The 27332-nt window shown below is 41.2% G+C and overlaps 1 protein-coding gene across 1 annotated transcript in view; it reads right to left on the reverse strand.

The window, feature by feature from the left end:
- The window catches only part of LOC310755020 (interleukin-12 subunit beta-like), a 29741-nt gene extending 4603 nt beyond the window's left edge, over nt 1–25138 (reverse strand). The window contains exons 1-5 of the mRNA XM_083597479.1: nt 25051–25138; nt 7078–7159; nt 4289–4561; nt 3327–3435; nt 865–1052 (exon numbers count right to left, since the gene is read on the reverse strand). Coding sequence (XP_083453605.1) covers nt 865–1052; nt 3327–3435; nt 4289–4561; nt 7078–7159 — 652 coding nt within the window. The 5' untranslated portion in view covers nt 25051–25138. The remainder of the gene's footprint in view (nt 1–864; nt 1053–3326; nt 3436–4288; nt 4562–7077; nt 7160–25050) is intronic.
- Nucleotides 25139–27332: the final 2194 nt, after the last annotated feature.

The raw sequence follows: 27332 nt of genomic DNA on the forward strand, positions 1-27332 counted from the left end.
GAATAGCCTACATAATTACGGTTGGCAAACCTTTCTTTAGTGATTCATCTATTCCTTTCAAGCTCAAGCGGCAGTGCAGATTAAAAGCTACTAATAGGTTACTGAGGTCAATAATTATTTGTTTTTGCATTTCCTTGTTTCTTTATTGGATTTGGGTGTGCCTTACTCCCTGGCATCTAACAGAGGTGGGTTTGGCCTCTCAGTAATCATTAGAAAAGATCAGAATCACCACACCAAATGACTCAAGTACGTTGTAGAGCAAGTGATGTGCCTGACATTTTATACCCTTTTAACCACTATTACTATATGAGCAAAAGTGATGGTGAAAGTTTTATAAGGAATCAACTAATGGATTCAGTATGTGAATAAAGGTATGTTAGTAAGCCCTTCCAGATGTAGAAACAATTGCTCAAATTAGGTTGTTTAGCACTCTTTATGTGGAATCACTGAATTTGGATATCTAATTATTTATTCCCACGTCATTATTTATGGTGGATTGTTCTTCTTTCAAAATACTACTATACCCCCCACCCTGCTTTTTAAATTGATTTGGAGATGAGAGTCCTTTTATCAGGATGCAATTCAATGATGGTTCATGGAAAAACCCATGCTGCCTTCTAGCGCCAAAACACCATGTGCTACAGATGAAGGATTATATATTACTGTGGGCTAGATGCAGAGTAAATTAATTGAACTTAGGTCCCATTGAAATCCATGCAGCAAGTTAATCATGACAGTGAAATTCTAATAATTTTGATGGGAACTAAGTTCAAATATGTTGCTCTGGATCTAGCCCAATTTCTTTGACGGTGATTTATTCACCACCACCACTACCCCCATTCCAAACCTTTTTGCATAACTTACAAATATCTTTGATGAAGAAGTTGTGAGTATGTTCTTCATATTCAAATCCATGGAAAACCTCTAGAGCAATCCCAATTTCTTCGTACTCCTCAGTGGATGGGCAGGGAATTCCTTTTCTGCAGGAAGCAGTGTACATTCCTGCCTCTGGTCCGACGGGCACATCACAGACTGCATTTCCTGATGTGACTCTGAATTCAAAACAGAGATGGAATTGAATGGGTAGTTCCTCCCAAATTTAGAAAAATGACTTTGTAACTCTATTTCCCAACCTTAGCAGCAATAACACATTAATGCAGGGCAGGTATTCAGAAAATATTTCCTCAGAGGGATAGCCAATTTAATATACGGCAAGAAAGAGTATTCTGGCACTTCAAAAACTAATAGGTCAGATTTATTGCGTCATCAGTTTTCATGGACTAGGGCCTATTTGTATAAAGTATGTCATCATTTAGAAGGAACTACGCGGTGCCAGAAACCAAGATGCTGACTCTGTCCTCATATCCTTTCAAGGAACACAACTGACAACATCAGCCATACCACCATTAGCTCATTCACCTTCTCATCCTCTAAGAGGAGATATACTGGCAAGAGGAAGTTCTTTGTGGGTGGTCGCATCATCTACCATCTGCCAACAATTTCCAACTTCAATTCAGTGTCTCTACACCACAAATGGGAAGCCTTTGGCCCTCTAAACATTGCTAAACTCTCATTGGTTCTGACAAGCATAGCTCTGACAAGCATGAACAGTCTGGGGATGATGCGAGTTGTAGCTCAGTGACATCTGGAGGACCAAAGGCACCCCATCCCTGCTCTATGCCCTAAAGCAACATTTGGAGAGCTAGAAGTTTCCCATTCCTGCTGTAAAGAATACATAACTGCATATCTGACATCAGAAATGGCAACTTTCAGAAGCTGGCAAGGAAACATTTCAATTTCCCAGAACACTCTGAGAGTTTCACTGCTATTCAGCAACAGAAGAGCAATGGCATAGAAATTCATAATATCTGGTTTGCCATGTCAGTTTCTTTGACTCACAATGTACTAATAATCTGTTTTAGGGTGAGCTCCCTTGCTGGTGAAAATGGTCTTCCGCTTGCAGTTTAAATCAAAGTTATTATGAACTCATTTTGCACCTGTGTCCTCTGCATTCCTTAGACTATGTGCTCATAAAGGCAGCTGCTGAGTTGGTGGCTATAACATGAATGAATTGGGAGAACACCCTCACCTACATCAGAACAGTAATGGGTACACTATATAAATAGCACCTGTATAAAAGTAAATCATGCTTAGTGTATTTGGTGGAATTTTAGTGTCTTGGAATTGCTTGCTCACATTTTCAGCAGGTTTGATTCTATTAAGTTGGGACTTAATTGGAACCAGGGATTTATCCCTGATTACAGTTGTTAACACAACAAAGCTAGGAAGATACTAGGTTCTGAATAGCCACTGTACATAGTTGAGCTTTGAATTGATATCCCATAGAGATGGTATACGAGGGACGCGGGTGGCGCTGTGGGTAAAACCTCAGTGCCTAGGACTTGCCAATCGTATGGTCGGCGGTTCGAAACCCGCGGCAGGGTGAGCTCCCGTCTTTCGGTCCCAGCTCCTGCCCACCTAGCAGTTCGAAAGCACCCTTAAGCGCACGTAGATAAATAGGTACCACTTTATAGCGGGAAGGTAAACGGCGTTTCCGTGCGCTGTGCTGGTGCTGGCTCGCCAGAGCAGCTTTGTCACGCTGGCCACGTGACCCGGAAGTGTCTCCGGACAGCGCTGGCCCCTGGCCTCTTAAGCGAGATGGGCGCGCAACCCTAGAGTCGGACACGACTGGCCCGCACGGGCAGGGGTACCTTTACCTTTACCTAGAGATGGTATACCTTGTGTTTTGTAGTCTTTTGGTCCCACTAGTCACAACTCCCTATAGTATACTGAGGCTAAGACTTTGTGTATATGATAGCAGCCTCTAACTCACAAATGTAAATGCTTATTATACAATAAACTTGAAGGTTAGTCTTTAAGGTACCACAAGGCTCACTGTTTCAGAAAATCATTGCTATTGCAAAATGTTTTTAGCTTATTATCTTCCAATCAAATTAAGTCCCCCACCCAAAAAAATACTTCCTCTAAAGCAATTAGCCATTTGCGATCATTTACCAGATTTCTCACTCTCATTGAAATATCTAGGAGAAGAGATTTGGAAATAAAAGGAAGCCCTGTGAGGTTCTAAGCACAACTTCCTAACTCAGAAGTTATTGTAAAATAATATCCCAAGAAGCACCAAGACACTGAAAATGGTATTTTCTCTATCCTATAGATCTATTTAATTAATGGGTGAGTAATTTCACCACGTTGGCACTCTCTGCCACAAAAGCTTCACCCTCAATAGTACAATAATTTCTTGGGCCTATTCTCTACGAAATGTTGCTTGAAACAATTGGGGGGGGGGAGGGAGAACAGTATCTTACTTAATTGTAAAGTTCAAATTTGAATTCTGCTCGAGTGGTTTCCAAAAGCACTTGAAGTCCCCAGAGTAATTGTTTGCTGTACATTTGAAGTAGGGTCTATTGCTTTCTTCTAGAATGAAACAAAGAATTAACACATCTAAGAGCAGCAAAACAGACAACACATTTTAGAGCATGGCGTACGTACACAAAGTTTCAAAAGCAGCATTCATTTAAGTGAGATGGGGATGGGAAATGATGGGAAAACAGATCCTGGTAGCTACTCATGGCTACTATATTCATAACCAGTTTTTACTGATAAACTGACAGGACCAAAATAAATTTTAAAAGGTACTTTACACAAAAAACCTGAGCCTATCTATCTGTAATTTAGCAAGTTTCTTATCTAAATGTATTTCTTTCATATGTGCTATTTTCATACAAATTGGCCATGAGACAAAGAGGAAGATTAAATGATTTTTTTAAAAACTGCCTCAAAGCTGTAGAAAACTGCTGATTATCCACCTGAATTTTGCCAGGCTTCATCCCCTAAAAAGGGATTACCACAGCTGTCAATTTAATTCAATTCTGCCCCCAATTTTTTAAAAGTTATATAAATTTCCTTAAAATTAAATGTATATATCAAAATCCAAAGGTGCCCAGCACACACACACACCCTCAATCTATTTGCATGTAATCTAGGGTTGCCATATTTCAGAAAGTAAAAAAACTATACTTCCAACAAGGGCATCCCAAGTGCTCTGAATCAAAGCATGTTGCCTTTTGAAGCACCAAATCAGGATCCAAACTGGATCTTGTGGTTGGAGGGCATACCTAGTATCATGCTGCTGAGCTGCCTGTTTAATGATATACAATAGTCAACAATGGCAGAATCATTTTTCTTATTCTTTTTGCACCTTGCTTCTTACATAGCAGTACTGATGGGCGTTCTGTGTATAATTAAAATAGATTGCGCACAGGCTTACCTTTGAAAGGACTGAGAATTGACTCAGCTACTTCACCGTTGTCATTTTTCTTATTAATATACACGGTACTGTAACTTAAAATAGCATCTGTGGTGTTGCTCCTACAAACGTATTTGCCAGCATCTGGGTATCCCCGGATGGTTTTTTCCAAACTCTTGCCATTTCCTTCCAATTTCATATTTTTCACCCAATAAACCAATGCACTTGGCTCCTTAGATGTATTGCAGGTGAGCGTTATTTTCTCAGGTAGTGCTGTGGCTTCCACAAAGTGCACTGAATATTGCAAAAAGGAAAAGTGGAAAGGAAAGAATGGTGAGCCCAACAGAAAGGTACCATCCTCCTGGAAAATACTAATAAATCAACTTCATTTTTAGATTTACTGATATAATTGAAAGACTTTTTTATGGAAGCCGCCCAGAGTGGCTGGGGAGGCCCAGCCAGATGGGCGGGGTATAAATAATAAATTATTATTATTATTATTATTACTTAAATGGAAACTTAGACCAAAAGAAGCACATACATATGAAGATGTGGTTTTCTTTTAAGACAGTGATGGCCAAACTTGACCCGCCAGATGTTTTGGGACTACAATCCCCATCATCCCTGACCACTGGTCCTGTTAGCTAGGGATGATGGGAGTTGTAGTCTAAAAACAGCTGGAGGGCCAAGTTTGGCCATCACTGCTTTAAGCGGTCCATCTGAATCAGTTGAATGGAAGGAAGCTGCTTCAGAGGAATTTCATGAGGTTGTGCTGATGGGTGTCTAGTTGGATTAGCATATTTCTGGCCAATGAGAATACTTCGCATGGATGTCAACCACCATTTTTAGCCCACATTGCTTTTCGGAATTTTTTAAAAAAACATTTGGCAAGGTGTTACAGACAACCAGCTTACTAAGTACTGAAGTGCAAAATGTGTTAAATTGCAGCTTGGAAAATGTCCATCTGAATACCCACCCCCTTTGTGGCATACAATTCAAATTCCATGGTTTGTTTGCACATACTGTCTTTACAAAACACAAGTACTGTAAATTACTTTCACAGACATTTAGCTGTAGAATCTTCCACTGCAATGGTTTTCATTCCGTGTGAGGAAACTACTGCTGTATGTCTGGAGAATAAAACAGGGCGAGTTTCCACTCTTCCTTGCCACTATACACCTTGGCTCCTGGGAAAAGGCAGCCAGGGTACCTTGATGCTGTGTACATTCCCAAGTCGCAACCCAGAAATCCCCTCTTGCATATTTAAATTTGTCTCCCAGTCAGGAGAGGAGACAGCCACTACTTTTCTTCATTTATTTCATCAATCCTCCTCATCCACCTGCTGTAACAAGCAAGGAGTCAAGGTGCACTTCACAGACAGACCACGTTTTTTTTCATCCATTCTGCTACACCGTATTGCTTCGGATTGCAAGCTGATGTGTGGTAAAAATTGTCTTACTACTTGGTGATCAGAACTACATGTTACTTGAGCAAACATGGGTTCCCAACACTGATTTTGCCTAATTATGGGAATTCATATTACCTTAGAAGATGAATATCTGAAAATATAGAAATTACAGTGAATGGCATTTTAGGTTTCATTTCTCTGGGAAACAATATGGATTCAAACATGCTGCACTGCAATACACTAGACTTTTTACGATTATGATAAACACTTAAAATTATTCTGCTCTTTACTTCACTGGCAAACGTTTCAAAAGCTTTTCAAAACTGGCCTTTCATTTGTATACTGCCCTGAGATCTACAGGTATGGGGCGGTATACAAATTTAATAAATGACAAAATAATGAATAATACTTTTGGAAACCAATTTGTCTATTTTGCAGGATGAATGAACATGAACAAATGTTTATTATACCCTTGATATCTTGTTCAGGTTTTCCCCTCCTTTCATTTTGTGTGTGAACTGGCTACTCAGACTCTCTGAGGTTTGCTGCTGGTATAGAGTCTGCTATGAGCCTTTCTGTTCTCTGATTGAAATGGACTGACACTTTTGGTTTCACAGAGAACTGTGAATAGAGAATTGAGTAGTTTTGATGTCAGCTCTTACATGAGACTTGCAGAAACTTCCAGGGCTATCTCATATAGTTTTGTAGAAGATCAGCAACTGTACTCCTAGTATTTAGGTAAGGTAAACGGCATTTCCGTGCGCTGCTCTGGTTCGCCAGAAGCGGCTTAGTCATGCTGGCCACATGAGCCGGAAGCTGTACGCCGGCTCCCTTGGCCAATAAAGCGAGATGAGCGCCGCAACCCCAGAGTCGGTCACAACTGGACCTAATGGTCAGGGGTCCCTTTACCCATACTTATGGTTAGGGTTAGTATATGTATGGAGAGAAGGGTCAGTTTATTTCATTTCCACATTATGGACCAGTTTTGCTCCATTTTTGTGTGAACTAAAAAATGCATGTAAATTGTATGCATTCTGTACACATTTTACATACATTCTCCCCCTAAAACATTCCCCCCTTTGCTTTTCAGTGTAGTTCTCCATGAAATACGATTTCTGAACACATTTCCCCCATAATTTTTGAACTGAATCTGCATGATAAAACCTGGAGAAGTGAGTAATCAGATGGATAGCTGTGTTGTGGTCTGGGGCTGATGAATCAGATTGTTTTACACTTCCCAAGGGCAATCTCTGAAGCCTCTTTCCAGAGGTCTTCCAATCTTTAATCACTGTCTGCTGCAGCTGATAAGCCACGATGCAAATCCAAAACACGCCACGGTGCCTTGGATTCTGGTTATACAGTTCAGAAATGCTAGTTCAGCTTGCTGATACAGATTACTCACTATTGTTTATTTCTTCTGTTTTTCCTTCTGAATGAATAATCAGGCCCAGGACAGAAATTAGAATGAGCAAAAGGCATGCCATCTGTGAATGAAAGGAACATAAAAAGTTATATAAGGAACGGAGTAATGAATGACTGGTTATTGCACTTGTAAAGGACGCAACATAAGTGGCCTAGATATTTGTAGACTATGGCTTGTGAAAATTCATGGCTTTATTTATTTGAGGCATTCCCTCAACTTCATTGGCTGACTCAACTGAGCAGAATACCGTTTTTTAATGTAATGCTGAAGGACTGAAGTGCCTGCTTATATTGAAACACAAGTGTAAATGAATTTACGTACAAAAATGCACTAGACGCAGGTTAAAATTCAGTCTAAAACAAGATGTCTGGGTGATCTGCATAGTGTAAATGAATTTATGCACAAAAATTCACTAGATGTAGGCTTAGGATAAAATTCGGTCTAAAACGGGATGATCTGCATAAAATACACTGATGTGCTAAATAGTATTTTATCCAATTTATCATAAAAATTACTTCTTGTTCAGTTCTGCAAACAGTACTTTGAATAAGTGCTTTAAAATAAAGCTTTTAAAAAGTTGCATTATAAGCAGCATCTGAAAATAAAAATAGAAAAATTTATTGATTAATGAAGACGTGTTTTAAAAGACTATTTAGGAAATTTCCAAGACAATGGATAAACCAATTCTGTTTAGGATGCTGCTGGATTAGGGTGCCCATCAGCTTACATTCAAGTGTTTATAGACAGCACATAGAGACTTCTATATTAGCCAAACACATAGCAAGGAATTCACAATCACACTAATATAATCATTTCATCAGTGTAAGCATTTTTACTTACTACCAGATGGAACAATCTCCCCTCTCCTCTCCCTCCACACAGTGCTCTTTTTATAAAACAAAGTTTAATAATATATCTAACTAACCATTATGTTTTTTACTAGTTACTTAGCTGGAAGAGCGTATGTAGCATAAGTGAAAGCATCTCTAACAAAATAATATTAAGCTTTTATCTGTTTTGTTAGCCACTTATTTACATAGATAAATAGCCTGTCAGATTACCTAAGTGCGCCTTCTTGAAGTTACAAAATGTTAAGGAACGTGAGCCACAAACAGCTTCTCAAATGTGCTTCACTGTAACAGTGCAGCATTCTGGATCACTTCTATACTTCCCTGATGTATTTAAATCATAAGGCTATCACTGACAGTTTTAATAGCTACATAGAGAAAAATGTATTAGTTTTAAACATTTTGGATACCTCCTGGACCAATATCCTTAAGGTTGTCCTATTACTTTTGCAATATTTTACACTACCAGCATCACCTTGGATGTACCTGTTAATACAGAGTCATAAAGTGCAAGAAAAACAAAATGCATCCTTACCTTTTCAACTGCAACCAGCTGTCATGAAGTGGTGTGTGGCTACTGTGAATCCAAATCTATGAATGAAGCCAAGAGTTGCTTGCCTTTTATATGTTTAAATCCCGAAACCAGATACCTTGCTTAACCACAGTGCCACATAAAAACAAACACGTGGACTCACTTCCTGTTTTAGAAGCAATACAATTTAATTGGTGAAGAAACCACAGAGTAAAAGTTGGGACTCACAAGTAATCACTGAAGAGGAAATTGGATTATTTGATGGACATTTATGCTGTGCACAGGAAATTCCTTTCCTACTTCATTCTCTTGCAGACTTCAAAAACACAATCAGAAGAAACATTAGCGTGACCTCATCGGAAATCCAGAATATATTATGAATAAGAGAAATGGAAAACAGTGAATATACTACTATGCAATAGATAAGGAATTTTCTGGCTCAGGATAAAAACAAGAGGAAATAAAACTCAAATATAGGATACATTATGTCATTTGCAAATCTTTTCCCCCCTTTTGCAATCAGAAACTATCTATGGTATCTAGGATAATGTGAAAACATTTAAAGTATGTAACATGTTAATTTCTGAAGAACAATGTGAATGACTAAATGTTGATGTGGCACTATATTTAGCACTGATAATTTGAATGCAACTTGTATAAGCACAGAAGGCAAAGCATAGCTTGAACTTTCCTGGCCATATCTGGTTCACTGTGCTGACTTATAGGAATAGGAGTCTTTCCCAGCCTTACCTGCAAATGCCAGGAATTGATAACGCCACCCACCTCCCTACATATTGGCATTGCCCTTGAGGTAAGTGGGCACATGATTCATCAGACCAACCCTTCCATTAGGTAGAGTGACGTATGGGCCTCAGGTAGCAGGTCCTGGGTGTGGGAGCAGAAGCAAGCAGCTGGAGAGAGCTCTCTGTGTGTGCCATGTAGGCTGCCCTACATCCTTCAAGTTTTCCTGCTACCTCCTGTCCCATTACCAGTGAACTATAGTTCCGCTAGCAGTCCAGTTGACTTCTGTACATGGAATTGGGGGAACAGGGGAGTGCTTTCACTTTCAGCAGCAACATATTTTGTCCCAGCCCTGGCTGGACTACTGGTTAATCACTGTCTTGTGGCTACACATAATGAGGAAAATAATGGTTTGCTTCAGCCATAAATAGCTGATAATATGCAACAATATGACCTGAGAGGAACTGGGAAGTAAAGATTTAATCATGAAACAAGATTATTATTTTTAAAAAGTTACATCATGGGTCATAGCATAGCAAGCCAGTGATCCCCAAGGGGGTGTATATTTGGTAAGAAAGACATGAAGCCGACTTGGAATTGAAATGGCCACAACCAGTGCTTTTTCTGGGGGGATGCAGGGGTAGACATTTTGTGAATCTAAGTTTGGCCTCATTGAAGGGCAGTATTTCAATATGAGTAGGAAAATGAGAGTACCCCCAAACATATTTTTTTAGAAAAAAAGCACTGGCCACAACTTTATTAACTACAGGTGTAGATTGGATTTTGCATAGGCACTGGGCATGTGTCCAGTCAACCTGGTTGCTGGCTGATATCTCCATCAGGGTCAATCCTGGTGAGAGTATGCCCCCATTGATGCAGATCTGATGGGGAAATCCCACCAGGACACCATTCAGGGTTGTTCCATGGCCTGGCAGCCCCCGTCTTTGTGTGGAAGGGAAAATGAATGGATTTGAGACGTTTGGTCTGAAGATAGGGGAAATATTGCTTAGTGGAAGGAGGAACAGTTGGATGTCATCCTGGAATGAATACTTTGAACATATTTTTGTATGCAGCTGACTGAGAATTGGAAGGCCGTTTATTTCTCTTGCTTCTTTTTCTCTTTTCTTCTCTCATTCATTCATTATTTTTATCCTGCTCTTTCTTCTTCTTCTTCTTTCTTTTCTTTTTGTCATTTTTAGTGCCCTCTACTACTGGTATTATACACCTCACTATTGGTATTATACACATATGAAGGTAATGGTTGGTTGGTGAAGGACCCTGAGTGAGAGGCTGGGAAGAGCAGATCTCCCAGGGTGGTAGGATGAGAGAATAAAGGAGAACTCCAAGGTGAGAGCTGGGAGGGTCCCCACTTTCTGTGTGAGACAAGAGTTAAGAGCTACTTTTGAGAGAGGACTTGGCATTTTCCTTTTCCTTTTCCTCTTTCTGTTTTCGTTTAGATTGGTTTGCTTTTTATTGTAATGTATTATGAAAAAGCTCCAATAAAAAAATAAGACTGAGGGGAAGCTTACGCAATTTGTGGATTATGACCTCATATATACATATATAGGCTTTGTTCTGGTTGTTATTACAGCACATAACAATGCATTTCCTACTTGTAGATGAATTCAGAGTCAGCCTCACATATCCTTCGGCTTCTTTGTGAGAGTGGAACTTCCTGGATTCTTAGAAAGTTTGTTGTGATCCATAGGGTGGATTTTCCACTCATATATGAAAGCATAGGTCTTATTAAGATCTCCATGTGAGAGGCTAGTTTTCCACTGTGACATCACAAATTTTTACAGGGAAATTTGGAGGACAGCAGACAAAACCTCAATTTTATCCTGCTTCCTTATGACATTGTCAAACCTAGTCAAAGCATAACTGGCTTCGCATTTCAATAGCATTAAGAACTGTTTTACAAACCATGCAAGCTTTGTTACATCAGCCTCCCACAATTAGGAAAATTTGTCAGCTGTTCCCTTTTTGACTAAAAATAATGACATTCATTGGGAAATTATATTAGCTCTCCTGGAGTTCTGAACTGTGTTAATAATACTAATACTGGATAAAGAGATAGAAAGAGAAGTTTCTGGCTGAAGGAGGAAATGGAACTATTTCATAGTTAAACAAAATTAATAATAATAATAATCCAACAGCTAATTATTAGCTGTGACAACTACTGTATAAGGAACAAGAGAAGCATACTTACGTTTTTATATTGTAATTTTATCTTGTGAACTGCCCTGTGACCTGTGGGTACAGGGCACTATATAAATTCTAATAATAAGAATAAGAGTCTCTGTTTGGCAGTTTTAAGGTAAAGGTAAAGGGACCCCTGACCATTAGGTCCAGTCGTGACCGACTCTGGGGTTGCGGCGCTCATCTCACTTTATTGGCCGAGGGAACCGGCGTACAGCTTCTGGGTCATGTGGCCAGCATGACTAAGCCACTTCTGGCGAACCAGAGCAGCGCACAGAAACGCCGTTTATCTTCCCGCCGGAACTTTGACATGCTTTCGAACTGCTAGGTTGGCAGGAGCAGGGACCGAGCAACGGGAGCTCACTCCGTCGTGGGGATTCGAACTGCCGACCTTCTGATCGGCAAGCCCTAGGCTCTGTGGTTTAAGTCCCTACTTGGCAGTTTTACAAGGATGCTATTATATACATGGTGAAAGCACCTTCACAACATGGATCAAGACCTAAGTGTGAGGAAGGAAGTATATTTTTGGGGGGAGATTCAGAAGCTTCCCAGATTCACAGGAGTACATGAAACTGAGGAAACTGTTTACAGTGGTACCACTAGTTAAGAAACTTAATTTGGTCCGGAGGTCCGTTCTTAAACTGTTCTTAATTAGAGGCATGCTTTTGCTAATGGGGCCTCTTGCTACCGCTGCGCCGCCAGCACACAATTTCCGTTCTCATCCTGGGGCAAAGTTCTCAACTCGAGGTAACTCTTCTAGGTTAGCGGAGTTTGTAACCTGAAGCATTTGTAACCTGAGGCGTTTGTAACTCAAGGTACCACTGTATATGATATCTTGCCCACTCTTTACCACAAAGTCCCTGAATGGGTTACCACAATATCATATAAAACAAGATAAAACCACTATAAAACAAGCAAAACTGGTCCAAACGGAAGAAGAAGAGTTTGGATTTGATGTCCCGCTTTATCACTACCCTAAGGAGTCTCAAAGTGGCTAACATTCTCCTTTCCCTTCCTCCCCCACAACAAACACTCTGTGAGGTGAGTGGGGCTGAGAGACTTCAGAGAAGTGTGACTGGCCCAAGGTCACCCAGCAGCTGCATGTGGAGGAGCGGAGAAGCGAACCCGGTTCACCAGATTACGAGACTACTATACCGCTCTTAACCACTACACTACACTGGCTCAGGACAGGACAGTGTCCGACTTTTAGAAAACCTCTGAAGGCAGCCCTGTATAGGGAAGTTTTTAATGTTTGATGTTTTACTGTGGTTTTATAAATTGTTGGCAGCCGCCCCGAGTGGCTGCAGCAACCTATTCAGATGGGTGGCATATAAAGAATAAATTATGATGATGCAAGTTATTGAGTGTCCATGACAACAACTGGATGTCTGATTTTAACCGATGTCTGATTTTAACCAAGGTGGGGGAAAGAAGTGTGGCTTGTATGTATGTATGTATGTATGTATGTATGCAATAAATTCTGCTGCTAACAGGAAGTATTTTTTAGTAATCCACCATACAATCAAGTTTCTCCAGAAAAAGATCTGACTGTAACTTGGGATTCTCTGTCTACGCAACCTGAATTCTTCTACACTGGTGGCATCTCTGAAAACAGCTGGAGGAGTGATGGTAAAAGGACCCTCTCATCTTTGGGGGGGGGGGACGTTCTTGTCCCTCACCAGGTGATTTTCCTCTCAGGGAACAGGGTAGCAAATGGTGGAGGATGGAAGTGTGATTAGAATTAAATCAAGCACAGCTTCACATAGTAGGCTTGCTTTCCACCTTGCTGAGAAGGGGCATTTGCTTGGCTCAGATTCTGGTGACACCTCTAGTTTCTTGCCCTGGAGAGGGGATTGGTGTGTGGCAGGCTTCCACTCCCTCATCAAAAGCAAACCTCCAGCTTATCCTGCCCATTCTTGACCCTAAATCTGTACAGCAAGAGTGAGGAAAGTGGTTGTGGTGGTTTTCCATGTTCTTCTGTCCTAGGGATGTCTCAACCATCTGCTGTTGTTCAGCCACAGATTCAACATGCAGAAGTATTCACGTTAAAGACCTTAGGCCATGGGTAGGCAAACTAAGGCCTGGGGGCCGGATCCAGCCCAATCGCCTTCTAAATCCAGCCCGCAGATGCTCAGGGAATCAGCATGTTTTTACATGAGTAGAATGTGTACTTTTATTTAAAATGCATCTCTGGGTTATTTGTGGGACATAGGAATTCATTCATATTTTTTTCCAAAATACAGTCTGCCCCCCCCCAAGGTCTGAGGGACAGTGGAGCGGACCCTTGCTGAGAAAGTTTGCTGACCCCTGCCTTAGGCATTCCAAACCTTCCATTCCATTCCTTTCCCCTCCATAAATGGGTCTTAATGGAACATCAGTGCCTCCAGGTCATTGTGCTAGGAAGTCCACTTTGCTGTCACATGATGGCAGTGAGATTGGTTTGGGATCCAACAGATCCTGGACTGGCTCACTCCTTCTGTACCTACATATTGCCCCATTTCAGGGCCTTCTGCTGGCTACCACTGGCAGACATCCCACCGGAAGCATTCCTGCACTTCCTAAATCATTGGGTTTGGTATCTCATGCTCTTACTTTGTCTCTCACCTCTGATCTAAAGAAGGCCAAGGTATTGTCATAAAGAGTATCTTACCAGCTGTTTTGTTTTACCGGGAATTAGATATATTACTAAAGATACTCAGGGTTTCTTATTGTCCCAGAATTTTCATAGGAACTGAAAATGGTACGTTCTGCAAGAATATTCATAGTTGCCTCTCTCCATTACATATGATTTCTTAGTAATGGCTTAGTGTTCTTCTTAGATGAACAATTTGGAGCTTTTGGGAGAGTGAAAAAGATGGCTTCATGGAACAGCTCTGGCAGAGGACAGTGAGTCCTCTCTCAGATATTTGCCTGTGGGTTTGGCCCCTCTTTTGCCACCTAGTAACTTTTAAGGTCTGAGCTCTACAAAGAACTTACTCTGATCCTTTCCTGTTTGGAAAAATTTTTCTCTAATCCAAGTTGAGATCTGGATTATTTAGTGTTCTAATGAAGGTTGTCCTCACATTTTCTCTTATCTACTCTTTGTTATTTAGTTCACCATGCTAACTAAATAGTTCAAAAGTAGCTTTATGATTGTTAAATTAGTTTTCTTGAAATGCTGATTCATTTCAAAAAAGGGTAGAGATGCTTATGAAATCTTCCTTTGCCTACTGTTTTTCTCTCTTCTGATTTTTCATTTCTCCAAAAATGTATTACCATTCCTAACAATGTTGAAATCTTTGATACATTCACATCTGTATTTCTGAATGCATGTTTGGTTTAAAGATTAAAACAAATAAATAACATTTGTTCATTTCATTGGTGCCAAAGTTCAGACTTCCAAAGTCACACAAATGGGACACATTTTCTTGCCCTCAAACTACAGGCCCTTATGCAATTTAGCATACAGTGGTACCTCTGGTTACGTACTTAATTCGTTCCAGAGGTCGGTTCTTAACCTGAAACTGTTCTTAACCTGAAGCACTACTTTAGCTAATGGGGCCTCCCGCTGCTGCCGCGCTGCCGCCATGGGATTTCTGTTCTCATCCTGAAGCAAAGTTCTTAACCTGAGGTACTATTTCTGGGTTAGCGGAGTCTGTAACCTGAAGCGTATGTAACCCGAGGTACTACTGTATTTGCAAATAAAAACTTAAAAAGCACCAAGAGCATCATCAACTTATGCAGTGCTTTTTTTTTCTTAAAAAAAATGTTTAGGGGTACTCTCATTTTGACTCAAGAAAATCACTGGGGAAAGAAATGAAGCTGCCATTGGAGGTGGTAACAACGAAACTGACCAATCACCATGCTAGATTCCAACTCCTACTTCACACATTAAACGCTCGCTTCCGTCTGAGACACAAGAAACACCATGACAGGAAATGAGGCCGCCATCGGGGTTAGCAACAGAACTGACAATTCACCGTGCTAGAGAAGAAACATTTTTTAAAAAAATTGTTTCCTCTCCTGTTAGATTCCCCCCCAGAAAAAAAGCACTGAACTTATGTATTTATTTCATTAAATTTATATACCACTTGATTGTGTGACACTTCAAAGTGTTTTGCAAAAAGATAAAACAAGAAAATCATGAAAAATTCACAAACATACTTTAAACCATACAAAAGTTAAAGTGCTAAAACATTTTAGCATGTTTTCTAAGCACCTGAGTAGGGTTGTCTAAACCAGGATGTTTTTATCAGGCACCAAAAAGTGTACAGTGAATGAGCCTGCTTGATCTCAATAGATGGCAGCAGTGGGGTGCAAAGATCCGCCCGGCGGCCCCCCTCCCAGGTAGCCCAGTCCCAGGTGCACAGAAGGGCGGAGCCAGCTGGCCACCTCAGCGTCTTGCTGGCTCGGTCACCCCCAAACTCGTGGCGCAGAGCCGCCTGCAGCAGAAAAGCCCACCATGGCGCTCTGACCGACGGGTGGGCTCTTCCCCGGACTCAACTCTTGGGCCCTGGACTCTTGGCTTGGTGCTCCTGAGAGCCTGGCGCTCGGGTGCCCCACATCCCTAGCAACTATGGGTAAGACGGCCCTGCTCTCTGATATTGCTTAATTTCAAAAAGGAAGTTAGAACTTACAAATCAGCCTTAATTAATTGAGTGTTTTCTATAAAATAAACCACCTTTGTTCCACAGACAGAATCCTGTTTGAAGCATGTGCATTGGGGTGGAGTCACCCTTCTGACACCAGTGTCTTTGCATCTCACCTGGATGGGACCAAGCCAAATGGTAGCGAGGTCAGGGCTAGGCAGACGCACTAGTAGTAATGCTGGATTGGCTCTGCTGCTGTGTGTCCACACACCCTTGACCTTGCTATCACTGTACTCCAGCCTTGACTATGTAAGCTGCGGTAATACTAATGTGGGAAGGGCAGCTCTGCTGCTCCACAACAAATCCTATCGACAGCTACATATACTAGCTTATGTGGAAACAGTCACAATTCATCCAGACTCATTTCTCAATAGACAAGTACAGTATTTTGCTATAAAAGATGCAACCGGAATTTCACCTTAATGAAATCATACAGGGGATTCAGAACCAATATGGCTAGTGACTATGGATGTAGTATCGTTATAGGTGTGCGCAAGAAACCAGCCCATGACATATCAGTCCTCTTATCTACAACCACCACCATGCTGCTGTTGCTGCCACCATTTGCCACCACTGTTGTGGGCTGGCCAAGTGGGAGTTTGGGTGCAAATGCAGTGATAAATCTGAGCAGGACAGGCTCCTTGCCACCTGACATCCCTGCATGCAGGCCATAGCTGTATTTATGTGGGAGGAGGTCCGTACTTTTAAGCCCAGTCCCTGGCATTGTGTTTCACATGGTTGTCTCTACTATGTGTGCATAGCTCAGTTACATAGCTGCCCTTATTGTGCCCTTACACATGAGCAGGAGCTTGTGCACTGAGGTTGCTTAAAGAGGAATGAGGTGGGGAGTTCTAATCCAGTATGGTCCCTGAAGGCCAGGTTTCTACTTGCAGGGAGGTGTGTTTTGTTTTGTTTTGTTTTGTTTTGTTTTGTTTTGTTTTGTTTTGCTTTGCTTTGCTTTGCTTTGCTTTGCTTTGCTTTGCTTTGCTTGCTTTACATATGGGAGCTTTCAAAAGGTGACCCGGAAACTACAACTAATCCAGAATGCAGCAGCTAGACTGGTGACTGGGTGTGGTCCCCGAGACCATATAACACCAGTCCTGAAAGACCTACATTGGCTCCCAGTACATTTCCGAGCACAATTCAAAGTGTTGGTGCTGACCTTTAAAGCCCTAAATGGCCTCTGCCCAGTATACTTGAAGGAGCATTTCCATCCCCATCGTTCAGCCCGGACACTGAGGTCCAGCTCCGAGGGCCTTCTGGCTGTTCCCTCACTGCAAGAAGTGAGGTTACAGGAAACCAGGCAGAGGGCCTTCTTGGTAGTGGTGCCTGCCCTGTGGAACGCCCCCCCCCCCTCCATCAGACATCAAGGAAAGAAACAACTATCTGACTTTTAGAAGACACCTGAAGGCAACCCTGTTTAGGGAAGTTTTTAATGTTTGATGTTTTATTGTATTTTTAATCTTTTGTTGGAAGCTGCCCAGAGTGGCTGGGGAACCCAGCCAGATGGGCGGGGTATAAATAAATAAATAAATATTATTATTGTTATTATTATTTGATTTCCACCTCCGGCATGCTGAGGCTAGGGTACTGTTGTCTCAAGAATAGCTTTAAGATCCTTGATACGGTCAATGGGAGACACGGTTGAGGGCAAAACTGTTGTTTCACATTGTTAGGCTACAATCCTAACCCCACTGACCAGAGAATAAGCCCTGTTTGATTCAGTAGGACTTACCTCTGAGCAAAGAAACAAAGGAAACTGCCTTGCACTGAGTCAGACCAAACAACAGTCAGAGCAACACTGCAAGTCTGTGTGTTTGTGGTGCAGTTCACTTCTTCTTTTCATTTCATGCGGACATTTGTCCCTCCTTGAAAGTGAACTTTACCTCTCATCTGAAACATAACACAGATTTGATGTTTGGGGAGCCCTGTTGTTATTTGCGGAGCATGCAAAGACCATAGGCTGAGAGTCCCGACTGCAAGTTCCCCATTCTTCCTTATGACTCAGCCTGCCCTGAAGTCGAGAGAGCACAAATGGATGACAGAGACTTTAAGTCTCATTACCCTTTTGGGCCTTGACTTATACTGAGACTACCCAGTAACAAGAGTGTGGGCTGTGGTCCCTTGTTTCCCATTGGATGCTCAGCTTAGAAGTGTTAGGTGGCTGGTTCATTTCTCACTCGGCTTTTTCCATGAAGTTTACAACCTGGTTTTTAAAAACTTTTTAAAGGACCTGGTATTCTTCTGAGGTTTGTCACTTTCCCGATACCAGGGCTGGGGAATTTGTGGCCCTCCAGATGTTGCTGAAATACAGCTCCCAGCATTTGAGTATTGAGGATGATGGGAGTTCAACCACATTTGAAGGCCTGTAGGTTCCCTACCCCTGGCATGGTTCCAGTTTTAGGTGTGTTGCTTTGGCCCAGAGAGCACCAGTGTACCACTGGTTTTATTTGCATCTTCTGAAATGCCAAGGACCATCAAGGTTTACTACCTTGAGAACAGTGTTGGGCAAGGGTCAGCAAACTTTTTCAACAGGGGGCCAGTCCACTGTTCCTCAGACCTTGTGGGGGACTGGACTATATTTTGAAGGGGGGAAAAGAACAAATTCCTATGTCCCACAAATAACCCAGAGATGCATTTTAAAAATAAAAGGACACATTCTACTCATATAAAAACACGCTGATTCCCAGACCATCCACGGGCCGGATTTAGAAGGCGATTGGGCCGGATCCAGGCCCTGGGCCTTAGTTTGCCTACCCATAGTGTTGGGAAACCTCTGGCCCTTCAGATGTTCTTGGATTTTAACTCTTGCCCCCATCAGCATTACCAGTCGGCAGAAGTGATAGTTCAAGAACATCTGGAGGGCAGTCGGTTCCCAATCCCTGCTCTAGTTGGTTTTTTTTGGGGGGGAAGGGGACTTAGTTCAATTTTGCCTGTTGTGAAACATGGGAAGGAATTCAATGTAGTTCTATAGTAAGTGTTCTGTCAGTGCAAGTTTTTCAGCTTGTCAGATGTTATGATTCCCCCCTCTTTTCTACCTGTGCGCTGTTCTGGGGAGTTCTCCCAACCCCCAAGAGCCAATTTCAGGGAGAAAGCCCCACTGCGCTGGCAGAAGTCTTTGCATGGGCTTATGCTAGTGGGACTAGTTAGTGGACTCCCATGCATGATAATTAATATTGGGAAAGTTGCCCAGATGAACAAAGCACACCTACTGATGTGGGTGGCATGAAGAAGAGTAGCAACAAATATCCATGACTGAAAAAACAGGAAGGTGTGAGAGATACAGTGCCAAAAACTCACAGGGGGGGAAATCAGATCTTTATGACCTGTTTGCCACATAAGGTCCCCATCTAGAGCCATATGGCTCCATAACAGAGCCATATTTTCATATGCTCTTTTGCCTTACTTATCATTTTAGTTTCTTCTCTCATCCTTCATTCTGACTTAAAAGAGCTATTACTAGTCAGCAAAACTTTTCAATTAGCGCAGACGATAAATAGTGAAAACAAAAAGTTACATATGTTATAATCTGAATGGCTTCTTCAAAGATTCCTCAGATAAACACTGTCTGCATATTTCAATGAAATTTCAAAAAGATGATAGCCATTACTTATCAAGTTAAGATCAGTGAGTTGTATACAGCGATTGCAGACCCCCAAGTATCCCTATTTTACTTTATATATATAATTTTTATTAAATTTTACTTCAGATTTAACATCTTTTATTATATGAAACATTCATTGACTTCTCGCCCTCCCCTTCCAAGGTTCGTTTGACTTGCTGTGTATTTTAATATATCCATCTAATTCAATTTACCTTTCTTACATCACTTCAAAATATGTTATACTGTTGAATTACTTTAATACTGCCAGTGTTTTTAACTGTGCACAATTATTTTCAATATATTCGATAAAAAATTTCCACTCCTCTTTCAATGCCTGTTCTTCTTGTTCTGTTATTCTACTTGTTAGACCTGCTAACTCTGCATATTCTGTCATCTTAAATTGCCAATCCTCCTATCTAGGGACCTCTCTCACTTTCCATTTTTGGGCTAACAAAATCTGAGCTGCTGTTGTTGCATACATAAATAATTTTTTTCTGACTCCTGGGAACATCTGTCCGAACAATTCCTAGCAGAAATGCCTCTGGTTTGGGGGAAAAAGTTATTTCAAACATTTTTTTCATCTCATTATATATCATTTCCCAATATTCTTTAACTGCTTTGCATGTCCACCACATGTGAAAAAAGTTTCCTTCTACTTCTTTACATTTCCAACACAAGTCCAATTCCATATTATACATCTTAGCCAATCTACTTGGAGTTCAGTACCATCTATGAATCATTTTCATATCGTTCTGCTTCAGTGTGTAGCATGCAGTGAATTTCAAATAATTCTTCCAAAGTTTCTCCCAGAGATTTAATTCTATATTGTATCCCATATCCATTGCCCAGTGGGTCATTGATGGTTATGGTAGGATGTCCCCATTTTCACTGGAGAAATGTTGGGGGGTCTGGAGTTATCTGACCCTGGAGCCATCTGAAGGCAATCCTGTAAATGTTGAAAGCTGCCCAAAGTGGCTGGGGCAACCCAGTAAGATGTGTAGGGTATAAATACTAAAATTATCATTATGGAATGGGATGTCCATATTTTCATTGGGGAAATGTTGGAGGTTATGCAATTTAAGTAGACCCACTAAAATGAATGGACATGACTAACTTAGAACCATTAATTTCAGTAGGTCTCCCCTGAGAATAACTTAATTCAGGCATCCCCAAACTCAGCCATCCAGATGTTTTGGGACTACAACTCCCATCATCCCTAGCTAACAGGACCAGTGGTCAGGGATGATGGGAATTGTAGTCTCAAAACATCTGGAGGGCTGAGTTTGGGGGTGTCCGAGTTAGATACAACCCAGTGTTATAGATTATAGGCATAGAACCGCTAGCACAACTTGGTTTTGTGCAACACTGAGCAGGCAAGTTTGTTCTTTGAGATTCTGTGGTCAGAGTATTGAAACTTGTAAATGCCTCCAGAGGAAGTATTACAATGTGTATGGAACTTTGTGTCTTGTTCTATGGTGTTCCTGTTTTGTTCTGTATAAGGAGAGCTTCCTTTTTTGCTACTTGCATTTCCCCCCACTAATTATGCAAATTTAACAATGGAGATGTTTTTGACGGAAGGAACCACTCTAGATAACCAGATGTCTCGTCTCAGGCAGTGAAACTTGGCCTTGACTGGAAGTTCCACAATATTACTTTTCCTACGATCATTTTAAGGCAGTTATGGACAGAGAGAAGCCAAAAAACCCAATTAGGACTCCTCATCTATATGTGACAATAGTTGCTTGTCAACCAGCTTTGAGAATATTACCTCAGATTAATTCATCCATATCATGACAGTCACTTTAAAACTGGATGTACAAACCTGAAACATATATTCTTGCATAAAATACATATTCCTGCCACACTCTGCAGGGCCAATGAATTAAATCAGCAAGTACCGATTTAATAAAATAAAAGCTATGTCAGCTTCTTTATTAAAGAAATCAGCCCAGCTGTACAATGGACTTCTGCCCATGAAATGGGAATTCCCTTTCTTCTCCTCCGGCTTTCAGTCACCTGCACACACCCCCAAATTTATTCTAGAGGGTTGGGGGTCTCAAGTAAGGAAATATAAATCTGATAATTTATGGGATTGTCATCATTCTACCATCACAAGCTCCCACCGGCTCTTTCTTATTGGGCTGTGGGAGGTGGGGTTCACAGGAGAAAACAACCAAGATGGTATGTGGATGGTACAGTGGCTAAAGAAACTCAGGGTCAAATCTCTGTTCAAACATGAAATTCACTCTTTCACCCTAACCTTCCTCACAGGCATGCTATAACCTGTACTGACTGCATTGAGCGCCCTGGAAAACACATCAATACAAATATATAATATGCTTTAATTTAACTTTACTTCATTTTACTTTACTTTAACATTTAGCATTCAGTTGCAAGGGATACTTAATTAGTAAAGTAAGGCAGAACATTTCTGTTACCTTCCAAAGATTTTATGCCCCGAACACTTTTGCCATGCAAAGGCAATATCCGCTCCCTTGCATACTAACACTTCTCCAAGCAGGGATGTCATACCCTCCAACATTTCTCCAAAGAAAATAGGGACATCTTATGGAATAGTTGGACATTCCGGGATCAAATCAGAAACTGGGATGGCTTCTCTAAATCAGGGACATCTCTGGAAAATAGGGACACTTGGAGGGTCTGGGATGTTCAACTGGACACGTGTGGCAAGGATGGTGGTAGTAGGCCCAAACCTTCAACCTATAGCATTCATTCTAAAAGTGGGTAGATAAATGCAATTCTTCAGCTGTTATAGATGTTATAATGCACATTTATTTACCAGTAACCATCTCTAAGGGGGCTCCTGTTGCTTGCACATGTGGACCAGCCATATGTAGGGTTGCCAGGTAAGGAGCATCCCAGACCACAAGATTTCAGGGCCCAAACCTGAGACCTAGGGACAGCCTCTGGTGATGTCATGGGGGCAGGTCTCAGTGATGTCATTAAGCACAGCACATTAAACATTAATCACAGTCAAATACAAAGCACGAAGTCTAAAAAAATGAATGAATATATCACTGGTTGGAAATTAAAATAGAAGCCTTAGCTAAAGTGGGTGTCCTCAAGTCTAGCTGAAGTGGGGGGATCATTCCTTCTCAACTGCTTAGGGACTTTTGGTAGGGAAGATGCTCTTGTCTACCTGGAGAGTTAAACCCTCTTTGTGCCTTGTGGGGGAGAGACAAACCTGGAGACTTTAGGTTGGCCCAGGGGGTCTGGCATACCTAGCCATCAGGGCTGGCCTGCCCATGAGGCAGATTGAAGCAGCGGCCTTAGCAGCTGCCTTAGGTGGCAATCCCACTAACAGAGTTGTGTGGCAGCAGCTTCCAACAATATTTAGTGGAACTTAATTTCTGGAATCCTTTTCTTAAGTAAGAGTTTCTATAATTTTGGAAGTTTGCTGCTTTATCTTCCTTACCTTAGAAATCCATATTATTTGGGAAGTTGCCCTCCTTTCCTCATTGCGTTGGAAAAATGTGCATGGACCAGTTAATTTGAGTTAGATGAGCATCTTCCTTTCTAAACCAGAGGGGGACTACATGCCTGAGTTTGATGTTATGTGTTGGTATGTCAAGAGCTTTTTACTAGCTATACTCATGTTTGAGGACATATCATGTGTTGTCACTGCTGTTGTAAGGATCTCGTTTTTCTAATATGAAGGAAACCATGAAGCTGAAAAACTCCATTCTGACCTCATCAGGCCAATACACTATAAGAATTTGGATTTAGTATGACATGGAAATATATGAGAGTTTTAAGAAGCTAAATAAGAAGTCTGTCTTTTACAGTTCCCTGAACTAGCAAACTAAACACTTTCAGATTCCATTTTCTGCCACTAAAATGTCAGCACAGGGTTACCAAATTTTCTTTTTTTACCAGACTGTGCAACAGTGTGATTTACAGATGTTCATGGATGTCTGTGCTATGAAAAGCCTCACTTGATGATTTCTGCTTATCAAACTGTTTTCCATGGCAGCAGTTAATTTAGTTACACAGAATCCTATTGCTTTAGTAGTCATCCAAAAATTTGAATTAGGCTTCAGAGGCAGCAACTTTTAAATGCCAGGTGATCAAGGGTGTGAAAAATGAAATGAAATTCAGTAACAGAAAGTGATATTTTAATTTGTAATTAAGTTGAAAGTTTTGAAATGCTGTAAATCCAGTGAAATAAACAATGAAGTAAGTAATCATGATGATTGCAGCCTGGGAATATACCCTTTAGCTCTGCCATGAGGTATGCAAAATTCATACTAATTTATCAAACGAATGAAAAATGTTCACCCCAGTACTAAACACATTATATGGATTCATGCCATTGATTTGAATGTGGCAAGCCATCTAAACTCTGACCATATTTAGAATTGAGTTCTGGTGATTTCAAGGAGATTCAAATATGGTTAAAGAGCAGCCTGTATGTGTTGATCTAACACATACTATTATCTAAAGTGGTGTTAAGACTTGCAGATACAAGAGAAACATTATGCCTATTTCAAGGCACAGCCCTTTTTCTAAACATAGCATAGGGTGGCTTCTTCCAAGATTGTGCAACTTTTGTCAGAAGAAAACTGTGAGGTAAGGCTTTCTCTCTGGCTTGCCTCACTACACCTGTGCTAGGAGGGTTGGCATGGCAACCAGAGCAGCTGCACTCTATGCGGCTTGAGGCCTCTTCACAGTCCCACACAAGGTTAATGCTAGGCTGCTACTGCACCTAACTCACATCTTCTCCTGCTTGTTTCCTTGGGACTGCTTCATTGAACTTTATGCCCCTGAATAAACAATTTGGACTGGCTAGGTTTAGGGAATTTGACCTCTGGCCTGTCTCCACCACATTCATAATCGGTTATGGGACTCATTCCTGAAGAGTGTAGGATCCAGCTTTGTTCCTGACAATATGTGGTGGTGCAGTAAGGACTGGAAGAACTCTGAATGTGAAGAAGGCATGTTGCTTCCAGCTGGGCAGTTAAATCTAATACATTATCAGTCATCCTAAATATCATCCCTGAAAATGTTTAAAAATAGGAGTGCCATGCTGGCAGTGGTGAGGCCCATTTCACAGATGAGTCCTTCCTATAAGTTGCTAGTTTCTTCATACCTCAAAGAATGCCACTGCATGCAAAAATACAGCAGAGGTGTGGCTGAGCTGGAATTTTATGCTTCAGAGGAAGCTTGAAAGAATTGGCCTGCGGTGACAAGGTTACAACAGGTAAGAGAGATTTGATTGTTATCGCCAGCAGTTTAGGGTACCATTTTTGGCACAGGGAGAAAGGGGTACCAAGAGATTCCAGAAACATGGAGTGAGGAGCTGACAGACACGGCAGGTTCAAAATAAATTTAAAAAACCAGAATATTTTGGGAACATTTACTGTGGTTAGCTTTTAGTACCTCATGATAACTAGGGATGCAGGTCCTGCCAAGGAATAAACACGTATGGTCTAAACAGACAGGCAATGATACTTTCTCTCCTCTCCTCCATAGTGTTCCTAGAGGCAGGGCTGCTCATGACATCTTACTGAGGTGCAGGCAAGATGGGGCCTCCTCACATTCTGTGTAGTAAAGCTTACTGGACTAGCAGTTGAATCTTACTTCAACTTCAATCTAACATGTAGTGTTTTTAAAACTGTTTCATGGTATGTTTGTAAATTGCCTTGAGATGTACGTAAAATGTGAGTGAATGATTAATTAATTGATTGATAATACCCCTCTGCCCTCTAACAGAGGGCGATGGTGGGGGGCTCTTGAGCAATATCTGGGGGGCTGCCACTGCTAATGGAGGTAGGGCAGGCCTGTGCTTTAGTCAGAATGAGATCTGTGTATAGCAGCAAGCAAAGTACCTAAGTGATTTCATCAAAAGGCTAAAGGTCAATCTTTTGAACCCTTGTCAACATGCAGGGGCTGATTTTTGCCAGCTTTGTCAAAGGATTGTGTGAAATGGATCTTGATGGTGGCTGGTAGGTGTGTGCTGAACTCAGGCCGGATTGGTTTTTTGGAACTGATTACAGCTGCTCCTATGAAGTGCAATCAGCCTTGCTTGTAAATAATAGACCCTCTTGGCTAAGCTCAGGTTGTGCATGCCTTCCAGCAGTGGTAGTCTCACTGCTTCATCTCTGTCTGCTGTAACATAATTCACTGCATTCATTCACTCTGCAACTGTTTTCTCTGAAGCAGTAGCCACATTTGGATGCTCTGGTTGTGCGTGAAACCTACAGATGGTCCACAAGAGGTCTTGAGGGTAGCAACGTGAGAACAGGCCTTTTCTGTGTCGGTTTCCCATTTGTGAAATGCTGGTGCCATCATTATACACTATTAGCCACCAGGCAAAAACATTCCTCTTCAACCGGGTTTGTGGCTGATTATAATCTAATAGCCTTTTAAATGTGTTATGGGGGGATTATTGGTTCGTTTTTGCTCTTGTTTTTAATATGTATTTTGTGTTTTTATTTTGAATTTTTATTCTGAGAATCCCCCTGAGCTCCTTGGATGAAGGGTGGTATACAAATTTAATAAATAAAATAAAATAATCGAACATACAGGTAGTGGAGCAGCTGAAGGCACATCTGGATTGTCTGCAGTAGTAGAGTTCTGACCGAAAAAATGTTCACTTGGTGCCACTTTTGTGAACTCAATCCTGCCCTGTTCACTTGCACTTTTTAATGGCACATCCTACTCTTTTGTTTTTGTTTTACTGGATTTGATGTTTGATTTTTTTTTTTAGCACTACTGTGTTTTCCTGTTCTACTTTAGCTGTGCTGTTGCCTGTGGCTTTATTTTATTAAGTGATGTTTTAGGTTAAATGAATCTGTAAATAGCCTTAAGGGCTCCTCAAGTGCAAACATTTAAATAAATATATTGGTTCTTAGCTGAGCTCATTTCAGTTGGGCTTCTGACTTAGCTATGGGATTCAGATGTCTCTAACAAGGAATGAAGAGCCTTTGTAGCTCTCTAGATGTTATTGAACTCCAACTCACATTAGCCCCAGACAGCATGGTCATAGGTCAGAAATGATGGAGCAACATCTGGAGGACCACAGGTTCTCCATTCCCACTGTAGTAGCTTTATAATGCAATCCTGTACATGTCTACTCAGCAGTAAGTCCCACTAAGCTCAGTGAGGCTTATACTTGGGTATGTAGGCATTAAATTTCAGATTTAGTTTCTTGCCCCTAGGTGGGCCTTTGTTCTAGCAACTCAGATCACATGTCCTCCTGAAAATAAGGAATTATATTTGTTGAGGGTAGAATCCAGATTTTCCTCTTGCTCCCCACCAATAATGTCTTAAAGCTGCCCTCTGTAGGTTTTATTCTAGTTCTATCTTGCATATTCGCAAATATACCAGGGGTTTCACTGGGAGATTGAAGTGAATCCTTCCCCTCTTTTCTTTATCTAGAATGTGAGAAAAAATATCTATTCCTAATCTATTCTATTACATAAAATGGGCTTAGGCAGACCTGGGCATTGTTGTCAACACACCATAAGCAAAAAGGTGTGTCATTGAAGGAAGTTTAATAAAGATCAATGGAATTAAACATCATTCAAGGAGATTGCATGTACTTCCAGTAGTGCAAAAATGTTCCTGCAGTGGAGATGACAGTTTCCATTTCCTGTGGCAGGAAAGTGGAAACATTTGAACACATAACTTGGGGTTGGCCAAGAAAACTCCCCATTGGT

This window comes from Podarcis filfolensis (genome assembly GCF_964270895.1).
Source record: "Podarcis filfolensis genome assembly, chromosome: 2".
NCBI lineage: Eukaryota > Metazoa > Chordata > Lepidosauria > Squamata > Lacertidae > Podarcis > Podarcis filfolensis.